The following is a 21,819-nucleotide window of genomic DNA, read 5'->3' as shown; positions in this document are numbered from 1 at the left end:
GTTCATTTTTCCAAATAAATTGGCTTCATTTATTTTGCGAGCTGAGATTTTGCCTGTTGGTGTGAAGTGAGATCAGAGGTAATCAGAGCCCAGGCAATAGCTGCATGCTAGGGAGGGACAGACCTCACCTTTCATGTGTGCTGTTTTTTCTCACAGCTTTGACTGAGGCCCAGGATATTAACCTGCACCTGACACCTCTCCAGCGCCACTTGGAGGACATAGAGAGTGTTGAGTTTAATGAGGTGAAGCCATTGATCAGTCCCTTGCTCCACGTGGTTTGTTTAATCTGGGCCACGTCCAATTACTACAACACGCCTGCACGGATCATAGTGCTGCTTCAGGAGATCTGCAATCTTCTCATCCAGCAAGTAAGTGGCCTGGACACTTTAAATCACTCCCTGAGCCCCAGAGCTCAGTAAAAAGAAAAAGAGGACTTGTGGCACCTTAGAGACTAACAAATTTATTTGAGCATAAGCTTTTGTGAGCTACAGCTCACTTCATCTGATAAATCTCTGCTGAAGTGAGCTGTAGCTCACGAAAGCTTATGCTCAAATAAATTTGTTAGTCTCTAAGGTGCCACAAGTCCTCCTTTTCTTTTTGTGGATACAGATTTACACGGCTGCTACTCTGAAACCTGAGCTCAGTAAGAAGTTTCTATCTCAGGGTTTCCACACGTGGGGTAGGGGTCAGGGTCAGGATACGCCCCACTTGCAACACTGCACCTTGACCCTAGGCAATTGGCTTTCACATCTTCCACTAGACTTGTCTGGGATTTCCTTCACCTGAAGCAAGAAGCAGCCACTTGATTCTGCCAGCCATGTAGTGTCTGGGCTGCACATCCATCCATGTTAGACATGAAAACCATCACAAACCGCTGTGCCCCATAGTGCCAGAACTCACATTTGCTTAGAACGGTTTAGAGAAATGTCAATACTGCAGTGCTAATGCTTTGCACCAAAGAGAGCTGCTCAGTCATTTGGCTTTTATCTTGCATCCCAGCTGTCCTTCAGCTGAGTTTTTATCTACTTAGACATATGCTCCCTGCACTTCCAGGAACACCCACAATCCCAAGCGTGGTGGCACTTCCATAGCATGGTCACCCAGGTCGCGTGGAAGCCCCTCTTTGGGGGTTCCATGTGGTCCCAGCTTTCCCAGGAGGCCATGAGCAGGGGTAGCGGGTTCCTGCTGGATTCTCAGCCACAGGACACCACACCATCTCTGCAGATAGTCGTCAGTAATGCTTGCCTTTCCCCTCTGCGCCTGCCCCCAGGGGATCCCGGAGGCAGCAGCAGCTGCAGTAGTTCTGTGAAGATACCCCTTGCCTCCTGTGGATCCTGTCAAGATCTGCAGGTTTAAGAGCAGACTCTCTGGCCTATATGGGGCACAAACTCTCCTGTTTGCTCAACAGAGGAATGCTGAGGGAGCTCTGTTTGTTTCTGATTACGGCATTTGCACGCACCCCAGTTTGTAGAGTCTGCAGGGCAGAGCACAGTGAAGTGCTTAGAGCTCTGCTCGGTCTTGTATAAATAATAATGATCAAGCCCCCTGCAGATTGCAATGAAAAAAGCCAGGTGAAAACAAAGCTTACGGCATCACAGAATTCATTACATGGTTTTGTAAAACAAAATGGCAGCTGGCCTGTTGGCTCTCCACAGGTTTCCTGGTCTCTACAGCCTGAGGGGAAGGCTGCTGCTTCTCCAGAGGGGGAAGGACCAGCCCCCCACTTTAGCAGTCAGCTGCTAGGTAAGGTTTGCCTTTCCACCCCATTGTGGAGCTGTCAGTCCTGAAACCAAGTGAGAGGCTGGGTGTCAGACCATCACCTAGAAAGGCCTTCTAGCTCTCTCATGCTAGGACTGGGTTCTGGACTCTGAGAATAGACCATGGAGATGGAGTTCTGGCATCTGTGTTCATGGCAGGCAGGAGTTGTGGAAAAGTGTCCCCAGATTTCATCCCCAGATCTTTAGATTTGCTCAGAAAAGCTTTTAAAAAGAGCCACATCATCTCCCCACCCCCCGAGGCTCCCCCATATAATGATTTTTTTAAAACATTGTTTAGCTTGAGAAACACATTTAAATGTAGCCAGCCCAAAAACCCAACCGGACCCTTGGGGCAGCAGAACTTCAATTCTGGTTCTGTCACTGTAGGCCTGGAATTACCTGACCCCAGAAGACATTCTGAAGGGGGAAGCAGAAGAAAGTCTGGGTAAAGTGCGGGAGGTGCTCAGCATCCTGAGATACTTCAAGCAGACGTTTGAGGGGAGACGGGAAAATCTCCATACCTACTTTAAACCAGGCCAAGGAGTGAAAGAATGGGACTTCCAATCCCTCATGGTGTTTGCGCGGCTGGACAGCTTCCTAAGAAGACTTGAGATGGTGGAGGTGAGTATTTGGTCTTGAAATACGGTGAAACCCGAGACAGCACTTTGCAGAGATAAATCCACTTATGACAACAAACCCCTTCATAACCTTCATCCACCTTGTATGTAAGGAGCCTTCTCATTTTTCCAGTCAATTTTCTGCGAAGTGGGGCAGGGGCATTGGTGGCACCATATCCTGGCTAAAGAACATGCGGAATACACACCTGGGTCCTCTCTCTGTGCTGGCATTGGTGTATTATTGCTCACAAGAGTCACTCCAAAGAAGCAGAGCCCTCTAAAGGGGAATGTGTGGTACTTACTAGGTTTCATGGCACACAGGTGCTAGAAATCCATCAGCACAATCTCAGTCCTGGGGCTATGGGTGCTGCTCAACAGCAGGGCTGCCACCTGTCTGAGTGTTCCCAGGATCTTCCCTTTATTTAAGGTAGCTGTCCCGGGAAATCTGTATGGTGCTCAGTACACACTGCCAGCTGGCCAGGTATGTGGGCTTGGGATTGTCCTAGATGTCCTGGTTTTGGTACCTCAAAAGTTGCAACCCAATTCAACAGCTCTACCCCCAGCCCCTTAGCCAAACCACTTGCTACACCTCCAGCCACCCACCCCTTAGCCAAACTGCTTGCTACAGCCCCAGATAGTTCTCCCCCCGACCAAGAAACTGCCTGTTCCAGCCCCCCACAGCCCCACAATAGCTGTGTATTAATCTAAATTTAGTTTAGATGTTTGTCTAAATCCATTCAGTCTGTGGAGGACCCCTCAGGCCTTGTGCCCCGTGTCCCCACACACTGCTAATCCCCTGCTGGTGTCCTTGGCCTGTGCTTCACTGCACTGAGTCAGAGGGTGCTAGGCAGGAGTAGGTACCCCCTGAATTTCTGCATGGGCTCAGTTGGGGATGTTTGGCAGCCCCCCATCACACTGCTAAGAGAGCCCAGAACTGTGTCCTGCTGCTGCTGCCCAGCAGTGGCCTCTGGAGAAGCTGGAGCTGGGTCTGGAAGCCAGTCAGTTCTCTTCGTCAGCAGCTGAGCAGCTCTTCCAGGCTCCAGCAGCAGCTGCTGCTCTTCCCATGTTCTCGGCAAGGAGGCTGAAGGCGGTTACTCCGGTAACTGAACTCCAGTAACACTGCCAGGTCCCCTTTTCAACCGGACGCCTGGCAACCCTACCAACTGATGATATTGTGGCTCGAGCATCACACATTTTCAAAGAGTGGTAGGGACAAAGGTATGCAACTGCACATTACAGTGCTTGGTACAAGTCGGGAGAAACAAAATGAGAGGGCCTTCAGGGGAGGGAGATTTCACCACTGCAATGCACTATCACTTGCCAGCTTCAAACTTGATGATGGGCTCCTGGAACAGTGCATGACGTGTATCTAGGTCTTGACTCTGCCAGGTCTACGCTTTATATATTAATTCTGACTTTACCTGTGTTGTGTAGTACCTGGAAGCTCTGGCCTGGGAGCAGGGCCCATTGTGCCAGGAGCTGAATGTAGATGCCATTCTGTTAAGGATTTGCATTCTTAGACACACATGTATATATTAAGAAACTTTTCACTTCACTTTTAAGGGGACTCTCTTCTTTCATTGCTGCCTCAGCCCGACGTCAGCAGATGCATAAAATGTAGTGGGCTGGCATTTGCCTCGTTTTAGCAAAAGTTCAGCTTAAATTAGAACATTTTGTTCTCGCTGTCTCTCAGAAGATATACTGCAACTGAATACAAAGCACTATTGATTGCAGCTCACTGCATTTTTTTATGCACCCCATTTAATTAACACAGCAGAAAACTCCCAATCACTAATGTCTATATTAAAGCTTTTCAGAATGATGTTTTCCAGTAAGAGCTGGTATGCAGTAAACCAAATTACCCTGGCCATTCTATCAAGACAAACATAAATAAAAACATTAGTAATTACAATTCATAATGAGAGCAATAGGAACAATGAAGTAATTATGCTCCGTAACTCTGCTAACGATCTGGTGCACCAATTGCTTGTTGCTTAGATGCTAGGAAGGTGGGAGCTAGAAAGAAAACAGAGATTTTTCAGCTGCAATCTGCATCTTGTGGCTGCAGATAACTTAGTTTTTTTTATTTAAAGTTGGGCAATAGTTACCAATGTGTGCCTCCTAATACACCCTTCAAGGTGTAGTGAAAGTGCCATGGGATCTGCGATTATTATACTGGGATCTTCCCAATTATACTCAGCTTTGCATGCATCGTGAGATGCAATTAAATGTGTCCTAGGCCTCATCATAATTAAAAACCTAATGGTCTCTAGCCTCTTCATGAAGAAATCCACAGGAAACTCCTGAGTTTCTTTTTTCTTTTTCATTCCCAAGCAACCCTACTAGAATAGTGTGAGATAGGACTTCTTATTTTTACCTTGAAGATATTTGGCAAATTAAAATAGATTGCACAATGGCTGTAATAGCTATTAAATGTGGGTTGGCAGATAGATGTACATGGAAAGAGGCTCATTTCTTTCCCTTCCCTTCCACTTTGTCTTTGTCCTGTTTTAAATTGTACCTATCTAACGAATCTGCTCTCTCGCTGAACTAGCACTCCGATAGCATGTATTCTGCAGGCAGTGCAGGAAGGATCTTTGAAAGATCCAGTTTAGTTAATTACCAATTACCCGGAAGCTGTGGTCTGTTTGGACAGAAAATTATTTCCTGATATGACTGAAATTGATGGGAGCTGTGGCTGCGGCTCCAGACCTAGGCATATTAAGATGGGCATCCCTGAATTAAGGCACTGATTTAGAGACCATTTTTGAAAATCTGGGCTTACGTGACTTGCCCAGCGTCACGAAGCGAGTCAATTACAAAACTGGGATTGGACCCCAGAGATGAAATCCTGACCTTCTGGAAGTCAATAGCAAAACTCCCAGACTTTCCCCTAGATCTGCTAATCCCCTGGTGCACTGTCTGCTGATCCATGTGATTCCCCTAATCGGAATATACAATGATGTGATATAAAGGGCTCTTGGGCACGTATGTTGGATGGTTTGCTTGCCGCACTCATGCACTCCTTTCTGGTACTGAGGTGTCCAGAGCTGTCTCAGGTGTGTTCTCACCAGTATTATACACAAGGAAGGGGTTGTCACTTGCCTGGCCTATGATGTGACTCACCTCGGGATACGTCTTCGCTGCAGCCAGAGGTGTTAATGCAGCACGTATAGACAGACCCGAGCTAGCATTGATCTAGCTGGGTCAAGTACCAATAGCAGCGAAGCTGCAGCAGCACAGGGGGCAGAGTGGGCTAGCAGCTGGAATGCATACCCAGCGTCCCGAGCAGGCTTGCACAGCCCAGCTGCCATGGCTTCACTGCTGCTGTTGCTTGGGCTAGCTGGATCAAAGCTATGTGTAAATGTGCTGCAGTCACACCTCTGATTTGAATGCAGGGTAGAGGTATCCTGAGTGACATAGAAGCTGAAGTCCCATTTTTCAAAAGTGACAGGTGCGTAAGTCCCACTGACCTTCAATGGGTTTTTGGGGCTCCTACGGGCCAGATTTTTAAAGATATAGAGGTGCCTAAAGACACAGCTAGGCACCTCATGGGATTTTCAGACATGCCTAGAGGCTGAATACTCAAAAGCGGTTAGTCCCCTGATTTTGGTGGAAGTTAGGAGTCTAACTCCTTTTGGCATTCAACCCCAGGTGCAGAACTCCCCTGGATCTCAGCAGTCTGCACCTAGCTGCTTTTGAAAATCCCACAAATGTGCACTTTTCGGTGCTAAATACCTTTGAAAATCTGGCCTAGGTGGCTAAATTGCTTTTTATCTGCATCTCTTCCCCTGGTTTCTGAATTGCTTCACGGCTTAGGTGGGAGTTAGACGCTGGATGCCCACAGGGAGGCAGCAGGGCAAATACTCAGAGGCAGGGACATAGGCGCTAGGGAACATTTACTGCAGGGTCTTGGGCGCCGAGTGAGTTTAGGCACCTGGAGGGTTTGGTGGCATTTTTGTGCATGGCACTAGTCCCCAAAACAGGTTTGTAGGTGTCTAACTCCCTTTGTGCACCCAGGCCTTAGACATTTTTGAAAATTTTGCCAAAGACTTAATAGTTTTCCCTGGGATACTCCACTAGATATTCTCCCACCCACTCTATGACATGTTGCTATGTATCTCATTACCCTCCCTCTGGCTAATCTTCAGCCCAAGACTGACTTCACAATTTGCAGAATCCCTGAGAAGAAATTGGAAAGGACTAAACTGTTCCTTGAGTTGCCTCCCCTTGCATCAGCACCGGTGGAGAGGGAATAGATGCTTCCAGCTCTAGCAGCAGGGCTGGAGAAGGAGAAGATATGCCCAGCCCATGAGATGCACGGCTTGTGCTATAGCCAGCCCTATGTCAGTCCATATCCGGCACTAAGCACATGCTGATCACTTATAAAGTGTCCCTGTAGCTGTCCACATGGTTTCACAGTGTGATTGTGCCTCCTTGTTGTGAGAGCTGCTGTCATCTTCTTTTGTCAACATCTTAACTTGTTCCTCTGTTGATTGACTCTGAAGGATTTCCTAGCAACAGCCTTGGACATAATGAAGCTGGAAAAGCTAGAGTTTAGTGGGATAAGAGGAAAGGCGCTGAGCCAGCGGGTCCTGAGCATGTATGAAGAGTTCCAGGAGGTGTACAAAGTACTTTCAGACCGAAGCTATGACTGTCTCGACACAAACAACGTGGTAGGTGGTACTGGACTCTAGGAGAACTAAATGTGTGTAAATGCTTTCAAAGAAGCATGTTCTTTCTAGATAAATCCCAAATCCACCTGAAATTCTCTAGCTTTGTTTCCAGGCTCTTCCTACCTCAGTGCATCATTTCCTGATTTTTTTCTCCCCTAGATTGAAAGGTGCTTTTAGCCCCTGGCAGGTTGCATGAGAAGGCTGTCTTCTAAATTGGGTTCCCAGAGGTTACAGTGGGTACGTTTTTACACGCATATAACAGAACTGTGGTTAGATGGCTGACCATGTGTGTGTGTGTTCCGTCTGCGTGCTGTACTGACTTTGGCCAGATAGCCCATACAGCAGGCTCCGATCAAACTGCCCAATAACCACAGACTCTGTTTGTAGCGAAGGCACTTGTTCAGGTTTATTGTCAACGAAGCACGGTTCTAATGTCCTGGCTCAATGGTTACAGGTACACTGACACATGTATGCCCGTTGCAATGGACTAGCTTAGTTAATGGTGGAACTTTCCATTATCCCCTAGGTCAGCCAAAGACACTCCCTTTGAGATATCTTTTTATACATTAATACAAACAAGTTACATACTGCTCCTCTGACATAGCCAGTTACCACCCGTTACCTTGTACATCTTTATCCATCAAACTGGCATCCTGACCTTATCTTGAGGATGGGTCAGTGTATTCCTGTTCTCTTTAGGGAATAAAGAAAAGGAGTACTTGTGGCACCTTAGAGACTAACCAATTTATTTGAGCATGAGCTTTCGTGAGCTACAGCTCACTTCATCGGATGCATTCGAAATATGCATGCTCAAATAAATTGGTTAGTCTCTTAGGTGCCACAAGTATTCCTTTTCTTTTTGCGAATACAGACTAACACGGCTGTTACTCTGAAACCTATCTTTAGGGAATGTGTTTGTACCATTCTTGGTATGGGGTGTTCTGGTACTACCCTTCTGGAATGTGTTTGCATGAGTGCTCTGTGCCTAGCACCTTTTAGGCATGTGTGTTTTTTGCAATATCAATGCTGTTTTTGCCAGATTCTGTGAGCAGGGCCTGCCTCTTGCTCACAACCTGATTTTGCTTTATATTAGCAAAGTTTTGACCACTACTTTAGCCCAGGCCTCAGGCCTCACACCAGGGCTCTGATACAAGGGCTTATGTTTCAGGGTCTCTTTCTACTATAAGAATAACTGGAAATATTCCAAATATTCTCCAGGTAATGGATCTAACACACAGATCTTGGTGCTCACAGACCATCCTGATTCCTAAGGCTCATGCCAGTACTTGCTTGGGCATGCTGTTTTATTTTAAAGTTTATTTGGAGACTTTATACCATGGACACTAAACTCAGTAGCCTACTGTCAACTTTTCAATAAGAAAGCCAGAGTGGGAATTACATTTCCTGAGGGATCTGCTGCCCATGGTTATATATCATGCAAAGGGAACTCCTGATTTCTCTTACTTCCATCATTCACCTCATCCTGCAATTGCAGTCATGATGGTGTCTTCACTGACTGGTTTGCTTGTCCATTGCAGCTAGTTAGCAGCGCACTCTAGCCCAGGAGCACCCACGGAAAGAAAATTAGTGGATGCTTAGCACCTGCTGGCAGCCAGCTCCTCCCCTTCCCCCCAGCGCCTGCTGCAATCAGCTGTTCAGTGGTGTGCAGGAGGTGCTGCGGGAAGGAGGAGGATTGAGGCTGGGGCGCACCCGGGGGAAGGGGTGGAACTGGATGGGAAGAGGCAGGGTGGAGGCGGGAAGAGGTGGGGTGGGGGCATAGGGGAAGGGGTGGAGTGGGGGCGGAGCCTGGGAAGAGCAGGGGTTGAGCACCCTCAGGGCAAGGAGGAAGCAGGCACCTGTGGTGCTTTTCATTAGTAGATCTCAAAGCATGTCGCAGGTGGTTTGGGACGTTAGAGGTTAAAACCTTAAACTCCACCTGGAAACCAAAAGGCAGCCAGTGCTGATCCTGAAGCAGGGGTGCCATGTGCTGCCAGGGACATGCACTGCTTAATGAGCAAGTAGCTGCATTCTATGCCAGCTTCAGTCACCAAGCTGATTTAAGCTACAGGTGCACATGGAGCATACTGCATAGCCTAACCTCGAGGTGATACAGGCTTAGATCACAGTAACAAAAGTCCTCCAAGATTCCATATGCCCCCCATCTCATGCACTGCAGAAGCGGGATAGCACATAGTGAAGAAGGAAGGAAGGGAAGGGATGGCTGACCTGAACGAGGCAACGGGTATGTGTGTGGGCAATCTACACATTGAACAATGAGGATAAAAATACCTTGGGTATCTGCTTCTTTCACTGCTCACTGAAGGAGGCATGGGTCCTGTGGAAACTACACTGTGTGCTCATGTATTTAAAGACTGTGTCATGCATATGCACAAAGGGCAGAATTAAGCTTGCACAGGCCACCTTGCAGATGTCATTTTTTTATTGTTCAGTGCCTCAGTGAGCTTGATATTCTTTTGACATGAAGAAAAAAGAAAAGGAGTACTTGTGGCACCTTAGAGACTAACCAATTTATTTGAGCATGAGCTTTCGTGAGCTACAGCTCACTTCACTTCATGTAGCTCACGAAAGCTCATGCTCAAATAAATTGGTTAGTCTCTAAGGTGCCACAAGTACTCCTTTTCTTTTTGCGAATACAGACTAACACGGCTGTTACTCTGAAACCTGTCTTTTGACATGGTTATTGTATGGAATTATATTTATTTCTTGTACTGTGATATACGTATATAATGGTGCATTACAGACAAGTTAAAATAACTGTTCCCTTCCCTGAGTATTAGTAATTGGAACTGTCCAATTTGGGGATGGGGCCAACGAGGTAATAGAAGGACTCCCCTCCAGTCACTGGCTGTGTCTTGCCATCTGCAGTCCACAGCAGTGGAATCCCTGTGGTATGTCTAACATCTGTGCTGGCTGTTAGGGTTTTACTATTGAGCTCAGCTGTCAGACTGATATTGTTCCAGACAGTTCTTACTTAGGGAAGGAGGTCACAAAAGTGGCTGCTAGGATCAGAAATCTGCCTCTTGAAGAGGCTGGCTTTAGATCCTGTTCTCCCCTGCCTGTCACGGGATTTTCTGAACCACGGTTGTTAATGAATCAGCTATGGCCCCTTCACAGCTGTGCCAGCCACGAGCCAGTGCTGTTAGGGAATCTAGAGAAAATCTGAGACCCAAAATTCCAGGACCTTGCTGATGCTGGCTAAGAAGTTTTGTCCAGGTTAAGAAGCCTGAAATCTGATTGGCGGGTTTGCCAAGTCCCTGTGATTCTTTGTGTGGTTCAAAATTATTTTACCTTTTTAAAAAAACCAACAACCTAGTTTTCTCTCTCAAACTTCAAAGCATTTATTAAAATTGATGCATGAAGAATGGGTTGAAAGATAATGGCATTGCCTCAACATGGTCCCATTTACAATAAACTTGTGATCAGAGCCACAACATGAATTTGGTTTAAAAGTATGTCTGCTTTTTAATGCAAAAGGTGCATTTGCAAGATTTCTGATCTAGAGATGTGACTTATGATACACTCCCCAAAATAAACATTTTTACAGTTTGCATGGCTGAAAAATAACATCATTCAAGTCATGAAGGTGCACAGACAAATGGGCTTGAAGATACTTAGGGCGAGATCCTCAGCTGGGGTAAAATCATGATGCTGTATTGAAGTTAGTGAAGCTTCACTGATTTACACCCGCTGAGGATCTGCCTCTTACAGGAAACTGCCCTTTCCTGCTCTTGGCGTGGGGAAAGGAGTGGGGGACAGTGTCCAAAGCAGGATGATTCTTGTCAAGAACGGTGTTCCTCACTCTAACATTGTATGCTTGATGTGCCCCATTTCCTTAGGAGTTCGAACATGATGTCTCTGACTTTAAGCAGAAAGTGGAAGATATGGACAGAAGGCTGGGGACTATTTTCAGCCAGGCTTTTGATGATGTAGCTGGCTTGGAGCATGCCTTCAAGGTCTGTGATTCTTGCCAAAGAAATGAAGCTCTTTTTGTACAGGTACCCCGTCCTCCCCCAAACAAACTACATGTCCCATAGCTGTGTTCTGACAGTGCCATGTTCAGGACATGCAGACTGCTTTTCTAAATGCAAAGCACTTCTCTAGCTAAAATAGACCGTTTAGTTTCCTGTCTGTTGCTTTGTTTGTGAAGGGTTAATAAGGTGACAGCTTGGATGCCCAGGGAGAGATGCATTGCGTGTTTGTGCTGCTATACAAGCCAACAGAGCAGAGATTCCCACACTGCAGCCTGTGGGCTAGCATTGGTCTGCAGAGCGCTTGCTTGTGGTGCATGAAGAGTTGTCTAGCTCTCCTCCCTGTTTGAAGCTGCTTGTTTTGGTTTCCAGGCTTCTCATTTCTGAGGAGAGGAAACAGGAGTTACCTTCAGGGACTAGAACTGCCAGTGGCTTCCAGGGACTGGAACAGTTGGGGTAGAAAGGAAATAAGGAGCCAGGCAGCCATTTCAGGGCAGAGTGGCAGGCGAGGACCAGCTGGAGAAGTAGAGGCAGAGGCAGAGAGAGGAACAGAAGAGTTGAGAGATGAACTGGGAAGGGAGCTAGTCCACAAGACACTCCTTCTCTCAGCCCTGGGGCTGACAGAACAATGGCAAAACATTTGGTGAGCAAGTTCAAAAGGTCAATGTTGGTCCCATTTAGCAGGTGTCCAAATGGACCCATTTTTCATTTTTAAGACTATTTCATGAAATGATTTTATTGATGTTTTTATGGTTCCTGAAATGTGGTGTACACAAAAAACCCAAGGTTTTGTTAAATAAAAATCTTTTGTTTATGAAAAAACGGGGTTTTCGGTGAGTGAAAATTGTCATTAATGATTTCACTAACATTTTGATAAAAAAGTTGATAACAAATGTTGTGAAAAATGGAAAGTGTCAACTTTTTTTGGGGGGGGGGAATTTTTGTTCGGGGAAAAAAAGCTGTTTTTCGATGAAAATAGTTTTCATTTGACAAATTTTGACCAGCTCTGATCATTGCGATGCACTGCATATTGTGGAGAAAGCTTGAGAAATGCTTGTGAACGAGAGATGGGACTTTATGGAAAAATGAGTGTGATCAGTGCAGATTTTTCTTTTTCAAAACCATCCCTTATTGAATACAGTATTGAGAGTTCATGGCCTTTAAAGAGGTTCATAGGAACCAGGGGCTGCTGGAGAAGCTGGGGCTGTGATTTTTTTTCCTTTTCTTTTCCGTTTGTTCCTCTCCCTAGTTACTGGACATATTTGGGAGCCTTCTGGAACGGCCAGTGATAGCTGCAAGTGCCTCTGACAAATATCCTCGGCTTATCACCATGTTTGACGGAGACCTGGATGATGCTAAATTGATCTACTTGAGGCATATTCAGGAGGAGATGGAGCTAGGTTCGTGTTAGTAATTGTGCAAAATTGTTTGACCAGAAACAACAGCAGAGCAATCAAGATGATTTGAATTGATTTTCATCAAGATATAAATCTGATTTTTTAAAGAAGATTATTTACTTAAATCAGTTTTACAAATCCTCAAACTAATTTGAAAATATGTACTAGTGTGGTTTTAGATTAAAATATATAATTTTTATAATTAAAATTGTGAATGCAGGTTTTTAAACTAATTTATTTCAATTTCACTACATTAGAGCATTTTACAGATTGCCATAGACAAAGAAGAAAATATTGAAAAGATTAACATTGTTTTGCTACAAACTCTTACCAAATGTAATTTTTTCCCCCCACCTATCATTCCCTTTTACTCTTAAACATGAGCACTCTTAAAATTATAAATTATTCTTTGTGTGATAAATGTACTTAATCTTATAGTTACTCAAATATTAATATTAAATAATTTAAAATAAATATTTGAAATAACTATTCAGTTCCCTTATAATAATACAAAATACATTTGTACACCTGTAGTTAATAATCTTATGAACAACAGAGTATTTGCTAGCAGAGTCTAATCTGTGAGCTGTGATTGGTCTGAGTTCTGGAGGAGTGAAAGGACGCCCCAATCAGATGTAGAAGTAAGGTTAACATTTCAGCTAGGTAGAAAACTCTCCTGTATGTTCTCAGAAATTAAAAACAATAGTTCTTTCCCTCACTTGATACTTTTCCAGAATATTCTGCATTCAACCAAAAACATAAACTACAAAAAGATTAAACTTCTTAGTAGAAAAAGCCTGTGTGTAAGATCTGAAATTCTGCTAATAATTAGGAAACTCTAAATAAAGAAACAAGAGCATTAAAGCTGATCAGGGAATGATTGCTGAAAAATATTTGATCAGAAAAATGAAAACCCCAAAACCAAAAAAATCATAGAAATGTGGGACTGGAAGGAATCTTGAGAAGTTCTCATATCCACCTGAGGCAGGACAAAGTAAACTTAGACTGCCCCTGACAGGTGTTTGTCCAACCTGTTCTTAAAAACCTCCAATGATGGGGACTCCACAACCGCTCTTGGAAACCTGTTCCAGAGCTTAACTACGCTTAGAGTTAGAAAGTTTTTCCTAATATCTAACCTAAATCTCCCTTACTATAGACTAAGTCCATTGCTTCTTGTCCTACCTTCAGTGGACATGGAGGACAATTGATCACTGCCCTCTTTAGAATAGCCCTTAACATATTTCAAGACTTATCAGTTCCCCCCTCAGTATTCTTTTCTCAAGACTAAACATGCCCAGTTTTTTAAACCTTTCCTCAGAGGTCAGGTTTTCTAAACCTTTGATCATTTTTGTTGTTCTCCTCTGGACTCTTTCCTATTTGTCCACATCTTTCCTTAAGTGTGGTGGCCAGAGCTGCATACAGTACCCCAGCTGATGCTTCACCAATACCAAGTAGAGTGGGACAGTTACTTCCCATGTTTTGAATACAACACTCGTGTTAATACACCCCGAATGATCTTAGCCTTTTTGGCAACTGCATCACATTGTTGGCTTGCATTCAATTGTGATCCACTCTAATCCCCAGATCTTTTTCTGCAGTATTAGTCAGTTATTCTCCATTTTGTAGTTGTGGATTTGATTTATCCTTTCTAAGTGAAATACTTTGCACTTATCTTTATTGAATTTCATCTTGTTGATTTCAGACTAATTCTCCAATTTGTCGAGGTTATTTTGAATTCTAATCCTGTCCTCCAAAGAATTTACAGTCCCTCCCAGCTAAGTGACATCTGCAAATTTTATAACATATTCCCCACTCCATTAGCCATGGCATTAATGAAATTTGTGAATAGTACCGAACTCAGGACTGACCCTTGTGGGACCCCACTAGATGCACACTCCCAGTTTCACAGCAAACCACTGATAAGTACACTTTGAGTGCAGTCTTTCAACCAGTTGTGCACTCACCTTATAGTTATTTCCTCTAGACCACACTTCCCTAGAGTGCTTATGAGAATGTCATGTGGGACTGTGTGAAAAGCCTTGCTAAAATCATGATATATCATATCTACTGCTTCCCTTATATCAACCAGGCTGGTAACACTGTCAAAGAAGAGAATTCAGTTGGTTTGTCATGATTTGTTCTTGACATCTGTATTTGCTGTTCCTTATAATCTCTAGATGTTTATGCATTGATGGTTTAATATTTTTTCCAGTATCTTTCCAGGTATCGTAGTTAGGCTGACTAATCTATCATTCCCTGGTCCTCTTTGTTCCTCTTGTCAAAGATAGGTACCGTGTTTCCCCTTCTCCAATCCTCTGAGACCCCAACCGTCCTCTTTAAGTTCTTGAAGATAATTGCTAATGGTTCCAAGATTGCTTCAGCTAGATCCTCAAGTATCCGAGGGTGAATTTCATCAGGCCCTGCCAACTTGAATACCTTCAACTTATCTAAATAGTCTTTAACCTGTTCTTACCCTGTGTTGACTTGTGTTCCTTCCCCCTTGTTGTTTGTGGTGGGTGAGGGCCCCCTTGAGTCCCAGCCAGATGATGATTTGGGCTGCTTACACAAGGGCTTCTTCAAACATGACAAATAAAAAGGTTCCTTTCCCTCTCCCTCCTCTGGAAGAAGGAGAATCAGAGTAAAAGAAAAAGACAAAGGTCATCAGACTCTTTGGCAATCTTTTGGTCATCCCTTTGGGGCTTGGCTTACCTGCAGGCTCTAGAGTCATTGATCAGGGTTAGGGTCTGCTTCCAGGTTCTCCTTTTGGTAACCCCTGCTTGGTACCTGGTCAGTGCAGTCTCAGGGATGGCAGGGTTTATGACTGTCTTCCTCTTTGCTGATCTGTCCCTGTAGTCAGCTGTCTCTGAAGCACAGCAACGTTCCCCTAGTGTGTGGCAGGCTTTCCCATTTCAGCCTCCCTCCCTCCCGGCAGAGTAAGCCATACAGGTGTGTCCGGTTAGTGCTGGGCTGAGCCCATAAGAACTCACTTGCCTCTTGTTGACTAGAGTGAGGGTGTGGCCCCTCCCATTGTTAATATTAATTGTGTTGGGTATTTGGTCACCATTAAACTTTTTAGTGAAGACAATGAAGCAAAATAGGCATTAAACACCTCAGCCTTCTTGATGTCATCTGATATTAGCTCTCCTTCCTGCTAAGTAGTGGACCTACACTTTCCTTTAACTTTCTTTGCTCCTAATGTATTTAAAGAACATCATCTTATTGCCTTTTATGTCTTTTGCTTGGTGTAACTCATTTTGCACCTTAGCCTTTCTGATTTTTTCTTACACGCTTGTGCTGTTCTTGTGTTCTCCTCCTTAGCAATTACCGCACGTTTCCATTTTGTGCAGGATTTGTTTTTGATTTTCAGATCATTAAAGCGCACCTGATGGAGCCATAATGGCCTCTTACTATTCTTACTAACTTTCCTTTGCATCGGGATAGTCTGCAGTTGTGCCTTTAATATTGTCACCTTGAGAACCTACTAGGTCTCCTGAATTCCTTTTCCCCTTAGATTTTCTTCCCATGGGACCTTACACAGTAGTTCACTGAGTTTGTTAAAGTCTTCTTTTTTTAATTTGTTCTGCTGTTCTCACCCTTTCCTTAGATTCATGAAATCTGTCATTTCATGATCACTTTCACCCAAGGCCTTCCACCTTCAGATTTACAACCAATTCTTCCCTGTTGGTCAGAATCAAATCTAAAATATCTGTTCCCCTGGTTATTTCCTCCACTTTTTGAAACAAAAACTTGTCCCTAATACATTCCAAGGATTTATGGGACATTTTGCTGTATCCCTTTATAGCAATATTCCAGTCATGAGACCTTTCCCACCAAATCTCTGTGTGACACCAATTACATAATAATTTAGCTTATATATTAATACTTCCAGTTCTTTCTGATTATTCTCCTTACTTCTTGCATGTGTGTTCAATTGCTGAAAGTTTTTGATGAAAGCAAAAATGTTTTGGTAAAAAAATTGTTTTGTCAAAAAGTCATTTTCCATTGCAAAAATGTTTCAGTGGACATTTTTTGACCAACTCTGAAAAGCATCACTTTATCAGCCAAGGCCTACAAAATGAGAAGAAATTAAAGAACTAGCAACATATAAATAAAAATCTAATTGAAATAAAAAAAATGGATTCAAATTGTTTTAAAAGTCAGATTCTTTTTTAAATCATGGTTTTTTTAAATCCACTTTACCTGAAATTGAAATTGGGATTGATGACACGTGCTTAGTTTTACATCCAACTAACCTGTGAGAGGAAGGAGTTTCTCCCATCACCACATGCTCATGTAACTGCCTCTCCTAGTTAATGGGACTTGCATGTCTGAACAGAGAGACTTGTACGCTGCCTGGATATGCGTTTCCAGCATTTCCCCTGAAACTTGTAAATGCAAAGTGCATTAGCAGAAATCATAGAATCATAGAATATCAGGGTTGGAAGGGACCTCAGGAGGTCATCTAGTCCAACCCTCTGCTCAAAGGAGGACCAATCCCCAACTAAATCATCCCAGCCAGGGCTTTGTCAAGCCTGACCTTAAAAACTCCTAAGGAAGGAGATTCTACCACCTCCCTAGGTGACGCATTCCAGTGTTTCACCACCCTCCTAGTGAAAAAGTTTTTCCTAATATCCAACCTAAACCTCCCGCACTGCAACTTGAGACCATTACTCCTCGTTCTGTCATCTGCTACCACTGAGAACAGTCTAGATCCATCCTCTTTGGAACCCCCTTTCAGGTAGTTGAAAGCAGCTATCAAATCCCCCCTCATTCTTCTCTTCTGCAGACTAAACAATCCCAGTTCCTTCAACCTCTCCTCATAAGTGAAGTGTTCCAGTCCCCTAATAATTTTTGTTGCCCTCCGCTGCAAGTTTTCTAATTTTTCCACATCCTCCTTGTAGTGTGGGGCCCAAAACTGGACACAGTACTCCAGATGAGGCCTCACCAATGTCGAATAGAGGGGAACGATCACGTCCCTTGATCTGCTGGCTATGCCCCTACTTATACATCCCAAAATGCCATTGGCCTTCTTGGCAACAAGGGCACACTGTTGACTCATATCCAGCTTCTCGTCCACTGTAACCCCTAGATCCTTTTCTGCAGAACTGCTGCCTAGCCATTCGGTCCCTAGTCTGTAGCGGTGCATTGGATTCTTCCATCCTAAGTGCAGGATTCTGCACTTGTCCTTGTTGAACCTCATCAGATTTCTTTTGGCCCAATCCTCTAATTTGTCTAGGTCCCTCTGTATCCTATCCCTACCCTCCAGCATCTCTACCTCTCCTCCCAGTTTAGTGTCATCTGCAAACTTGCTGAGGATGCAATCCACACCATCCTCCAGATCATTAATGAAGATATTGAACAAAACCAGCCTGAGGACCGACCATTGGGGCACTCCTCTTGATACCAGCTGCCAACTAGACATGGAGCCATTGATCACTACCTGTTGAGCCCGACAATCTAGCCAACTTTCTATCCACCTTATAGTCCATTCATCCAGCCCATACTTCTTTAACTTGCTGGCAAGAATACTGTGGGAGACCGTGTCAAAAGCTTTGGTGAAGTCAAGGAACAACATGTCCACCGCTTTCCCCTCATCCACAGAGCCAGTTACCTTGTCATAGAAAGCAATTAGATTAGTCAGGCATGACTTGCCCTTGGTGAATCCATGCTGACTGTTCCTGATCACTTTCCTCTCCTCTAAGTGCTTCCGAATTGATTCCTTGAGGACCTTGAGGATGATTTTTCCAGGGACTGAGGTGAGGCTGACTGGCCAGTAGTTCTCAGGATCCTCCTTCTTCCCTTTTTAAAAGATGGGCACTACATTAGCCTTTTTCCAGTCGTTCGGGACTTCCCCCGATCGCCATGAGTTTTACTGTTCGTTTACTCAGTCCATGAACACTGACACAGGATGGAAGAGACAGGCTCCTCCTATCAGATTGTCAGAATCAAAGACTAGCTATTTGAATGATACCCAGATCACACCACCTTCAGGGAATGAACCTGGACCTCAGGATTTTAAAGTATGAGCTTCTAATTCCTGAGTTAAAGAAGCAGGCTTTGTAACTCAGCTGCTGAAACTGACTCACGACCCTTTCTATATATGGGTTGACACTAGACGGGGACCATGATCCACATTGTGTCAGTGTGGGCTGTGCTATATTGGTGCTACAGTTACTTTGTTTTATTCTGCTTTTAATGCTCTGTGGTTTGAAAATGTTTATGGCTTAAAATATTTTAATCTGAAGTAAACAAATATAAAGGTGTGCGAGTTAGAAGCACTGTGTATTTTTACACTGTGTCCTTGCCACTCCTAGTTTGATCATTGCAAAGATGTAATAAATCATCCTAAACATTTTGAAAGAGTCAGACGAAAAAGGTTATTTGGCACTAGGTTAAATATGTGGGGTGAAAGCCTGACTTGTTTGAAGTAAACAGCAAAACTCTCGTTGATGTTAATGGGACCAGGACATCACTGGCCGTGTTTGCTTTGCAAGTTGTTCTAAGTCAGTAGAAATATTTTGTTGAATTGTGTAAAAGATGTGATCATTCTCAGCTCTGTGCTGCTCTTGCTCTGCATGCACAGCTCCCAGCAACACCACTGCTGTTATTGCGTCCTGACTGATGGCACAACGAGGTCCCCAGGCCCTGGCAAGTTTTGCAGATTTCTTAGTCTGGAGCGCAGTGATTCTGCAAATCAGGGGATCAGGCAGCCCATTTAATCAAAGATAGTATGTTCCATGAGGCACTAGTGTTACACAGAATCACAGCATGCCATTAACTTGCCTTGCCAGATACCACTGCAATTCTTTCAGGACCTGTTGAGTTTGCTGTGAGGCATTGTTCCCAAAGTCATTAATGACTCACAAAGAAGAGCAAGGTTTCAGAGGAACAGCCGTGTTAGTCTGTATTCGCAAAAAGAAAAGGAGTACTTGTGGCACCTTAGAGACTAACCAATTTATTTGAGCATGAGCTTTCGTGAGCTACAGCTCACTTCATCAGATGTTTACCGTGGAAACTGCAGCAGACTTTATATACACACAGAAATCATGAAACAATACCTCCTCCCACCCCACTGTCCTGCTGGTAATAGCTTATCTAAAGTGATCAACAGGTGGGCCATTTCCAGCACAAATCCAGGTTTTCTCACCCTCCACCCCCCCCCACAAATTCACTCTCCTGCTGGTGCTAGCCCATCCAAAGTGACAACTCTTTACATAATCAAGTCGGGCTATTTCCTGCATAGATCAAGGTTTTCTCACATCCCCCCCACCCCCATACACACACAAACTCACTCTCCTGCTGGTAATGCTGGTAATGGTCTTACCAGCAGGAGAGTGAGTTTGTGTGTGTATGGGGGTGGGGGGGATGTGAGAAAACCTTGATCTATGCAGGAAATAGCCCGACTTGATTATGTAAAGAGTTGTCACTTTGGATGGGCTAGCACCAGCAGGAGAGTGAATTTGTGTGGGGGGGTGGAGGGTGAGAAAACCTGGATTTGTGCTGGAAATGGCCCACCTGTTGATCACTTTAGATAAGCTATTACCAGCAGGACAGTGGGGTGGGAGGAGGTATTGTTTCATGATTTCTGTGTGTATATAAAGTCTGCTGCAGTTTCCACGGTAAACATCTGATGAAGTGAGCTGTAGCTCACGAAAGCTCATGCTCAAATAAATTGGTTAGTCTCTAAGGTGCCACAAGTACTCCTTTTCTTTTTAAAGAAGAGCAAAGAGATTGAGACAGACATTGACTGGGATCCCCCATCAAGTAGGCAGTTAAAGCCTGCCTTTGCTCCAGGATTGTATTATGATTCCAAAATGCTGGGTTCGAAGAGAAATCCTAGGAAATCAGGGGGACGTTAAATAGACATGTTATCATCAGTGGGATCTCTGCTGTTGGGGATGATATACTGTGCAGAGCTGTGTAGTAAATACCTTCAAATCCTCACTTTAAGTTACATTTGTCTTCATTCAGGCTACCCCTCCGTGCACAGGAACATGTCCTTGGTAGCTGGGGCTTTGCGCTGGGCTCAGGAGCTGAGAGACCGGATCCAGGTCCCATTCAGTCATTTTAGGCACATCACACATCCGTGCGTATCTTTATCACAGATAAGTTATTGTTTTAACTATCTCGATCCCTTTTCTCAATTAATCTGAATTTCATCCTGTGTTGACTATTGTATTCTAATTCGAGCTAAAAATCCTTTTTTAGCCAGAAAGGTAAAGTGTGTTTGTCATGGAGAAGTAATTACAATTGTGTTTTCAGCTTTCCTGAAATCATTTTTTAATAAGTTCCTTAATTGGGTTGGTTGTAAAATGATTAAGAGGCACAGTGGGTAGATGCACAGGGCTTATCAGCTTTCAAACATAGGTTTAGGTTCGAAGTGAAGGAGTTATTGGACCTTTTCCCCACCACTATACAATCCTGCATAGATAGTCTCTGCTCAAGAGGAGCCCAGGACTAGAACAATAGGGATGCTTCAGGTTGTGATTAAGGCACCTTGGCAGAGCTGTGAAGGGAAAGGGGTTTTGCACTGCTGCAGCAGGGACAGCTGTAGTACTAGACCGAGCAGCATTGGCAGAACTGTGTGGAGTTTCCAGGTTTGAAATAGGAAGGGGGCTAAGGGTCAGGATTGAAGTGCATTGGCAGAGGTCAGTGGGGGTGCTGCTTGTCCACAAATGAGAAGGATTGAAAACAATTGCTCCATTAAGGGGCAAACCTGGAAGATATTGAAATTTTTTCCATCAGAACATTTCTTTTTTTGTTATTTATGGGTCATCTAGTAAAAACAGTCCCCACATACTGGCTGCTTTCATCTCTTACTGGCCTGAGACTGGTTGTAGGCACACCTGATAAAGCCATAGGAAGCAGAAAGCAACTAAGCAAAGGAGTTTGATGGTTTTGGTTCATGACGGTTGAAAGAACTCCATTGGCATTACCTTGGAGCGTGGGGTGACTCTGGCTGCTGGTTCTTGCTAGAAGGGATTATAAACTGTGATGAGTCTGCATTTTTGAAACAGTCCTCTAATAAGACATTCCCTTTGCTCTGTCCAGTGTTTTGCTATCAATAGCCTGTGTGCTGCAACCCTAACTATACTACTAGTTTGTAGTAATAAAGACATTAACAGGGTGAGAATGGAAGCCCGTACCCACTGCCCCATACACATAACCCAAATCCATTGCATTCCCTGGAAGCTTTCACAGCAAATGCTATACACCGCGAAGAAAGGCCAGATCTGCATTTTATACAGATTCTGTTCACTCCATTAGGCTCAGCTAATAACCTGCCCTCCAGCTGTAGGTGAGAGGCTGCTGTAGCAGACGTGCAGCTTGTAAGGTAAAATAAAAATAAAAAGGGAAGATGAGGACTGACTAGCTCAGGGCAT

General features: G+C 44.2%; 1 protein-coding gene across 5 annotated transcripts in view; it reads left to right on the top strand.

Annotated features, from left to right (window-relative positions):
• Positions 1-21,819, top strand: part of DNAH9 (dynein axonemal heavy chain 9) — a 391,252-nt gene that overhangs the window by 15,826 nt on the left and 353,607 nt on the right. For all 5 annotated transcript variants that reach the window (XM_073310874.2, XM_073310873.2, XM_073310875.2 and 2 more), the window contains 6 exons: positions 157-368; positions 2,145-2,378; positions 6,883-7,050; positions 10,908-11,024; positions 12,289-12,439; positions 20,408-20,522. In XM_073310874.2, coding sequence (XP_073166975.2) covers positions 157-368; positions 2,145-2,378; positions 6,883-7,050; positions 10,908-11,024; positions 12,289-12,439; positions 20,408-20,522 — 997 coding nt within the window. The remainder of the gene's footprint in view (positions 1-156; positions 369-2,144; positions 2,379-6,882; positions 7,051-10,907; positions 11,025-12,288; positions 12,440-20,407; positions 20,523-21,819) is intronic.

This window comes from Lepidochelys kempii, chromosome 14 (assembly GCF_965140285.1).
Source record: "Lepidochelys kempii isolate rLepKem1 chromosome 14, rLepKem1.hap1, whole genome shotgun sequence".
Taxonomy (NCBI): domain Eukaryota; kingdom Metazoa; phylum Chordata; order Testudines; family Cheloniidae; genus Lepidochelys; species Lepidochelys kempii.
Note: the sequence above shows the minus strand (reverse complement) of the source record. Positions and strands in the feature narration are given on the sequence as shown.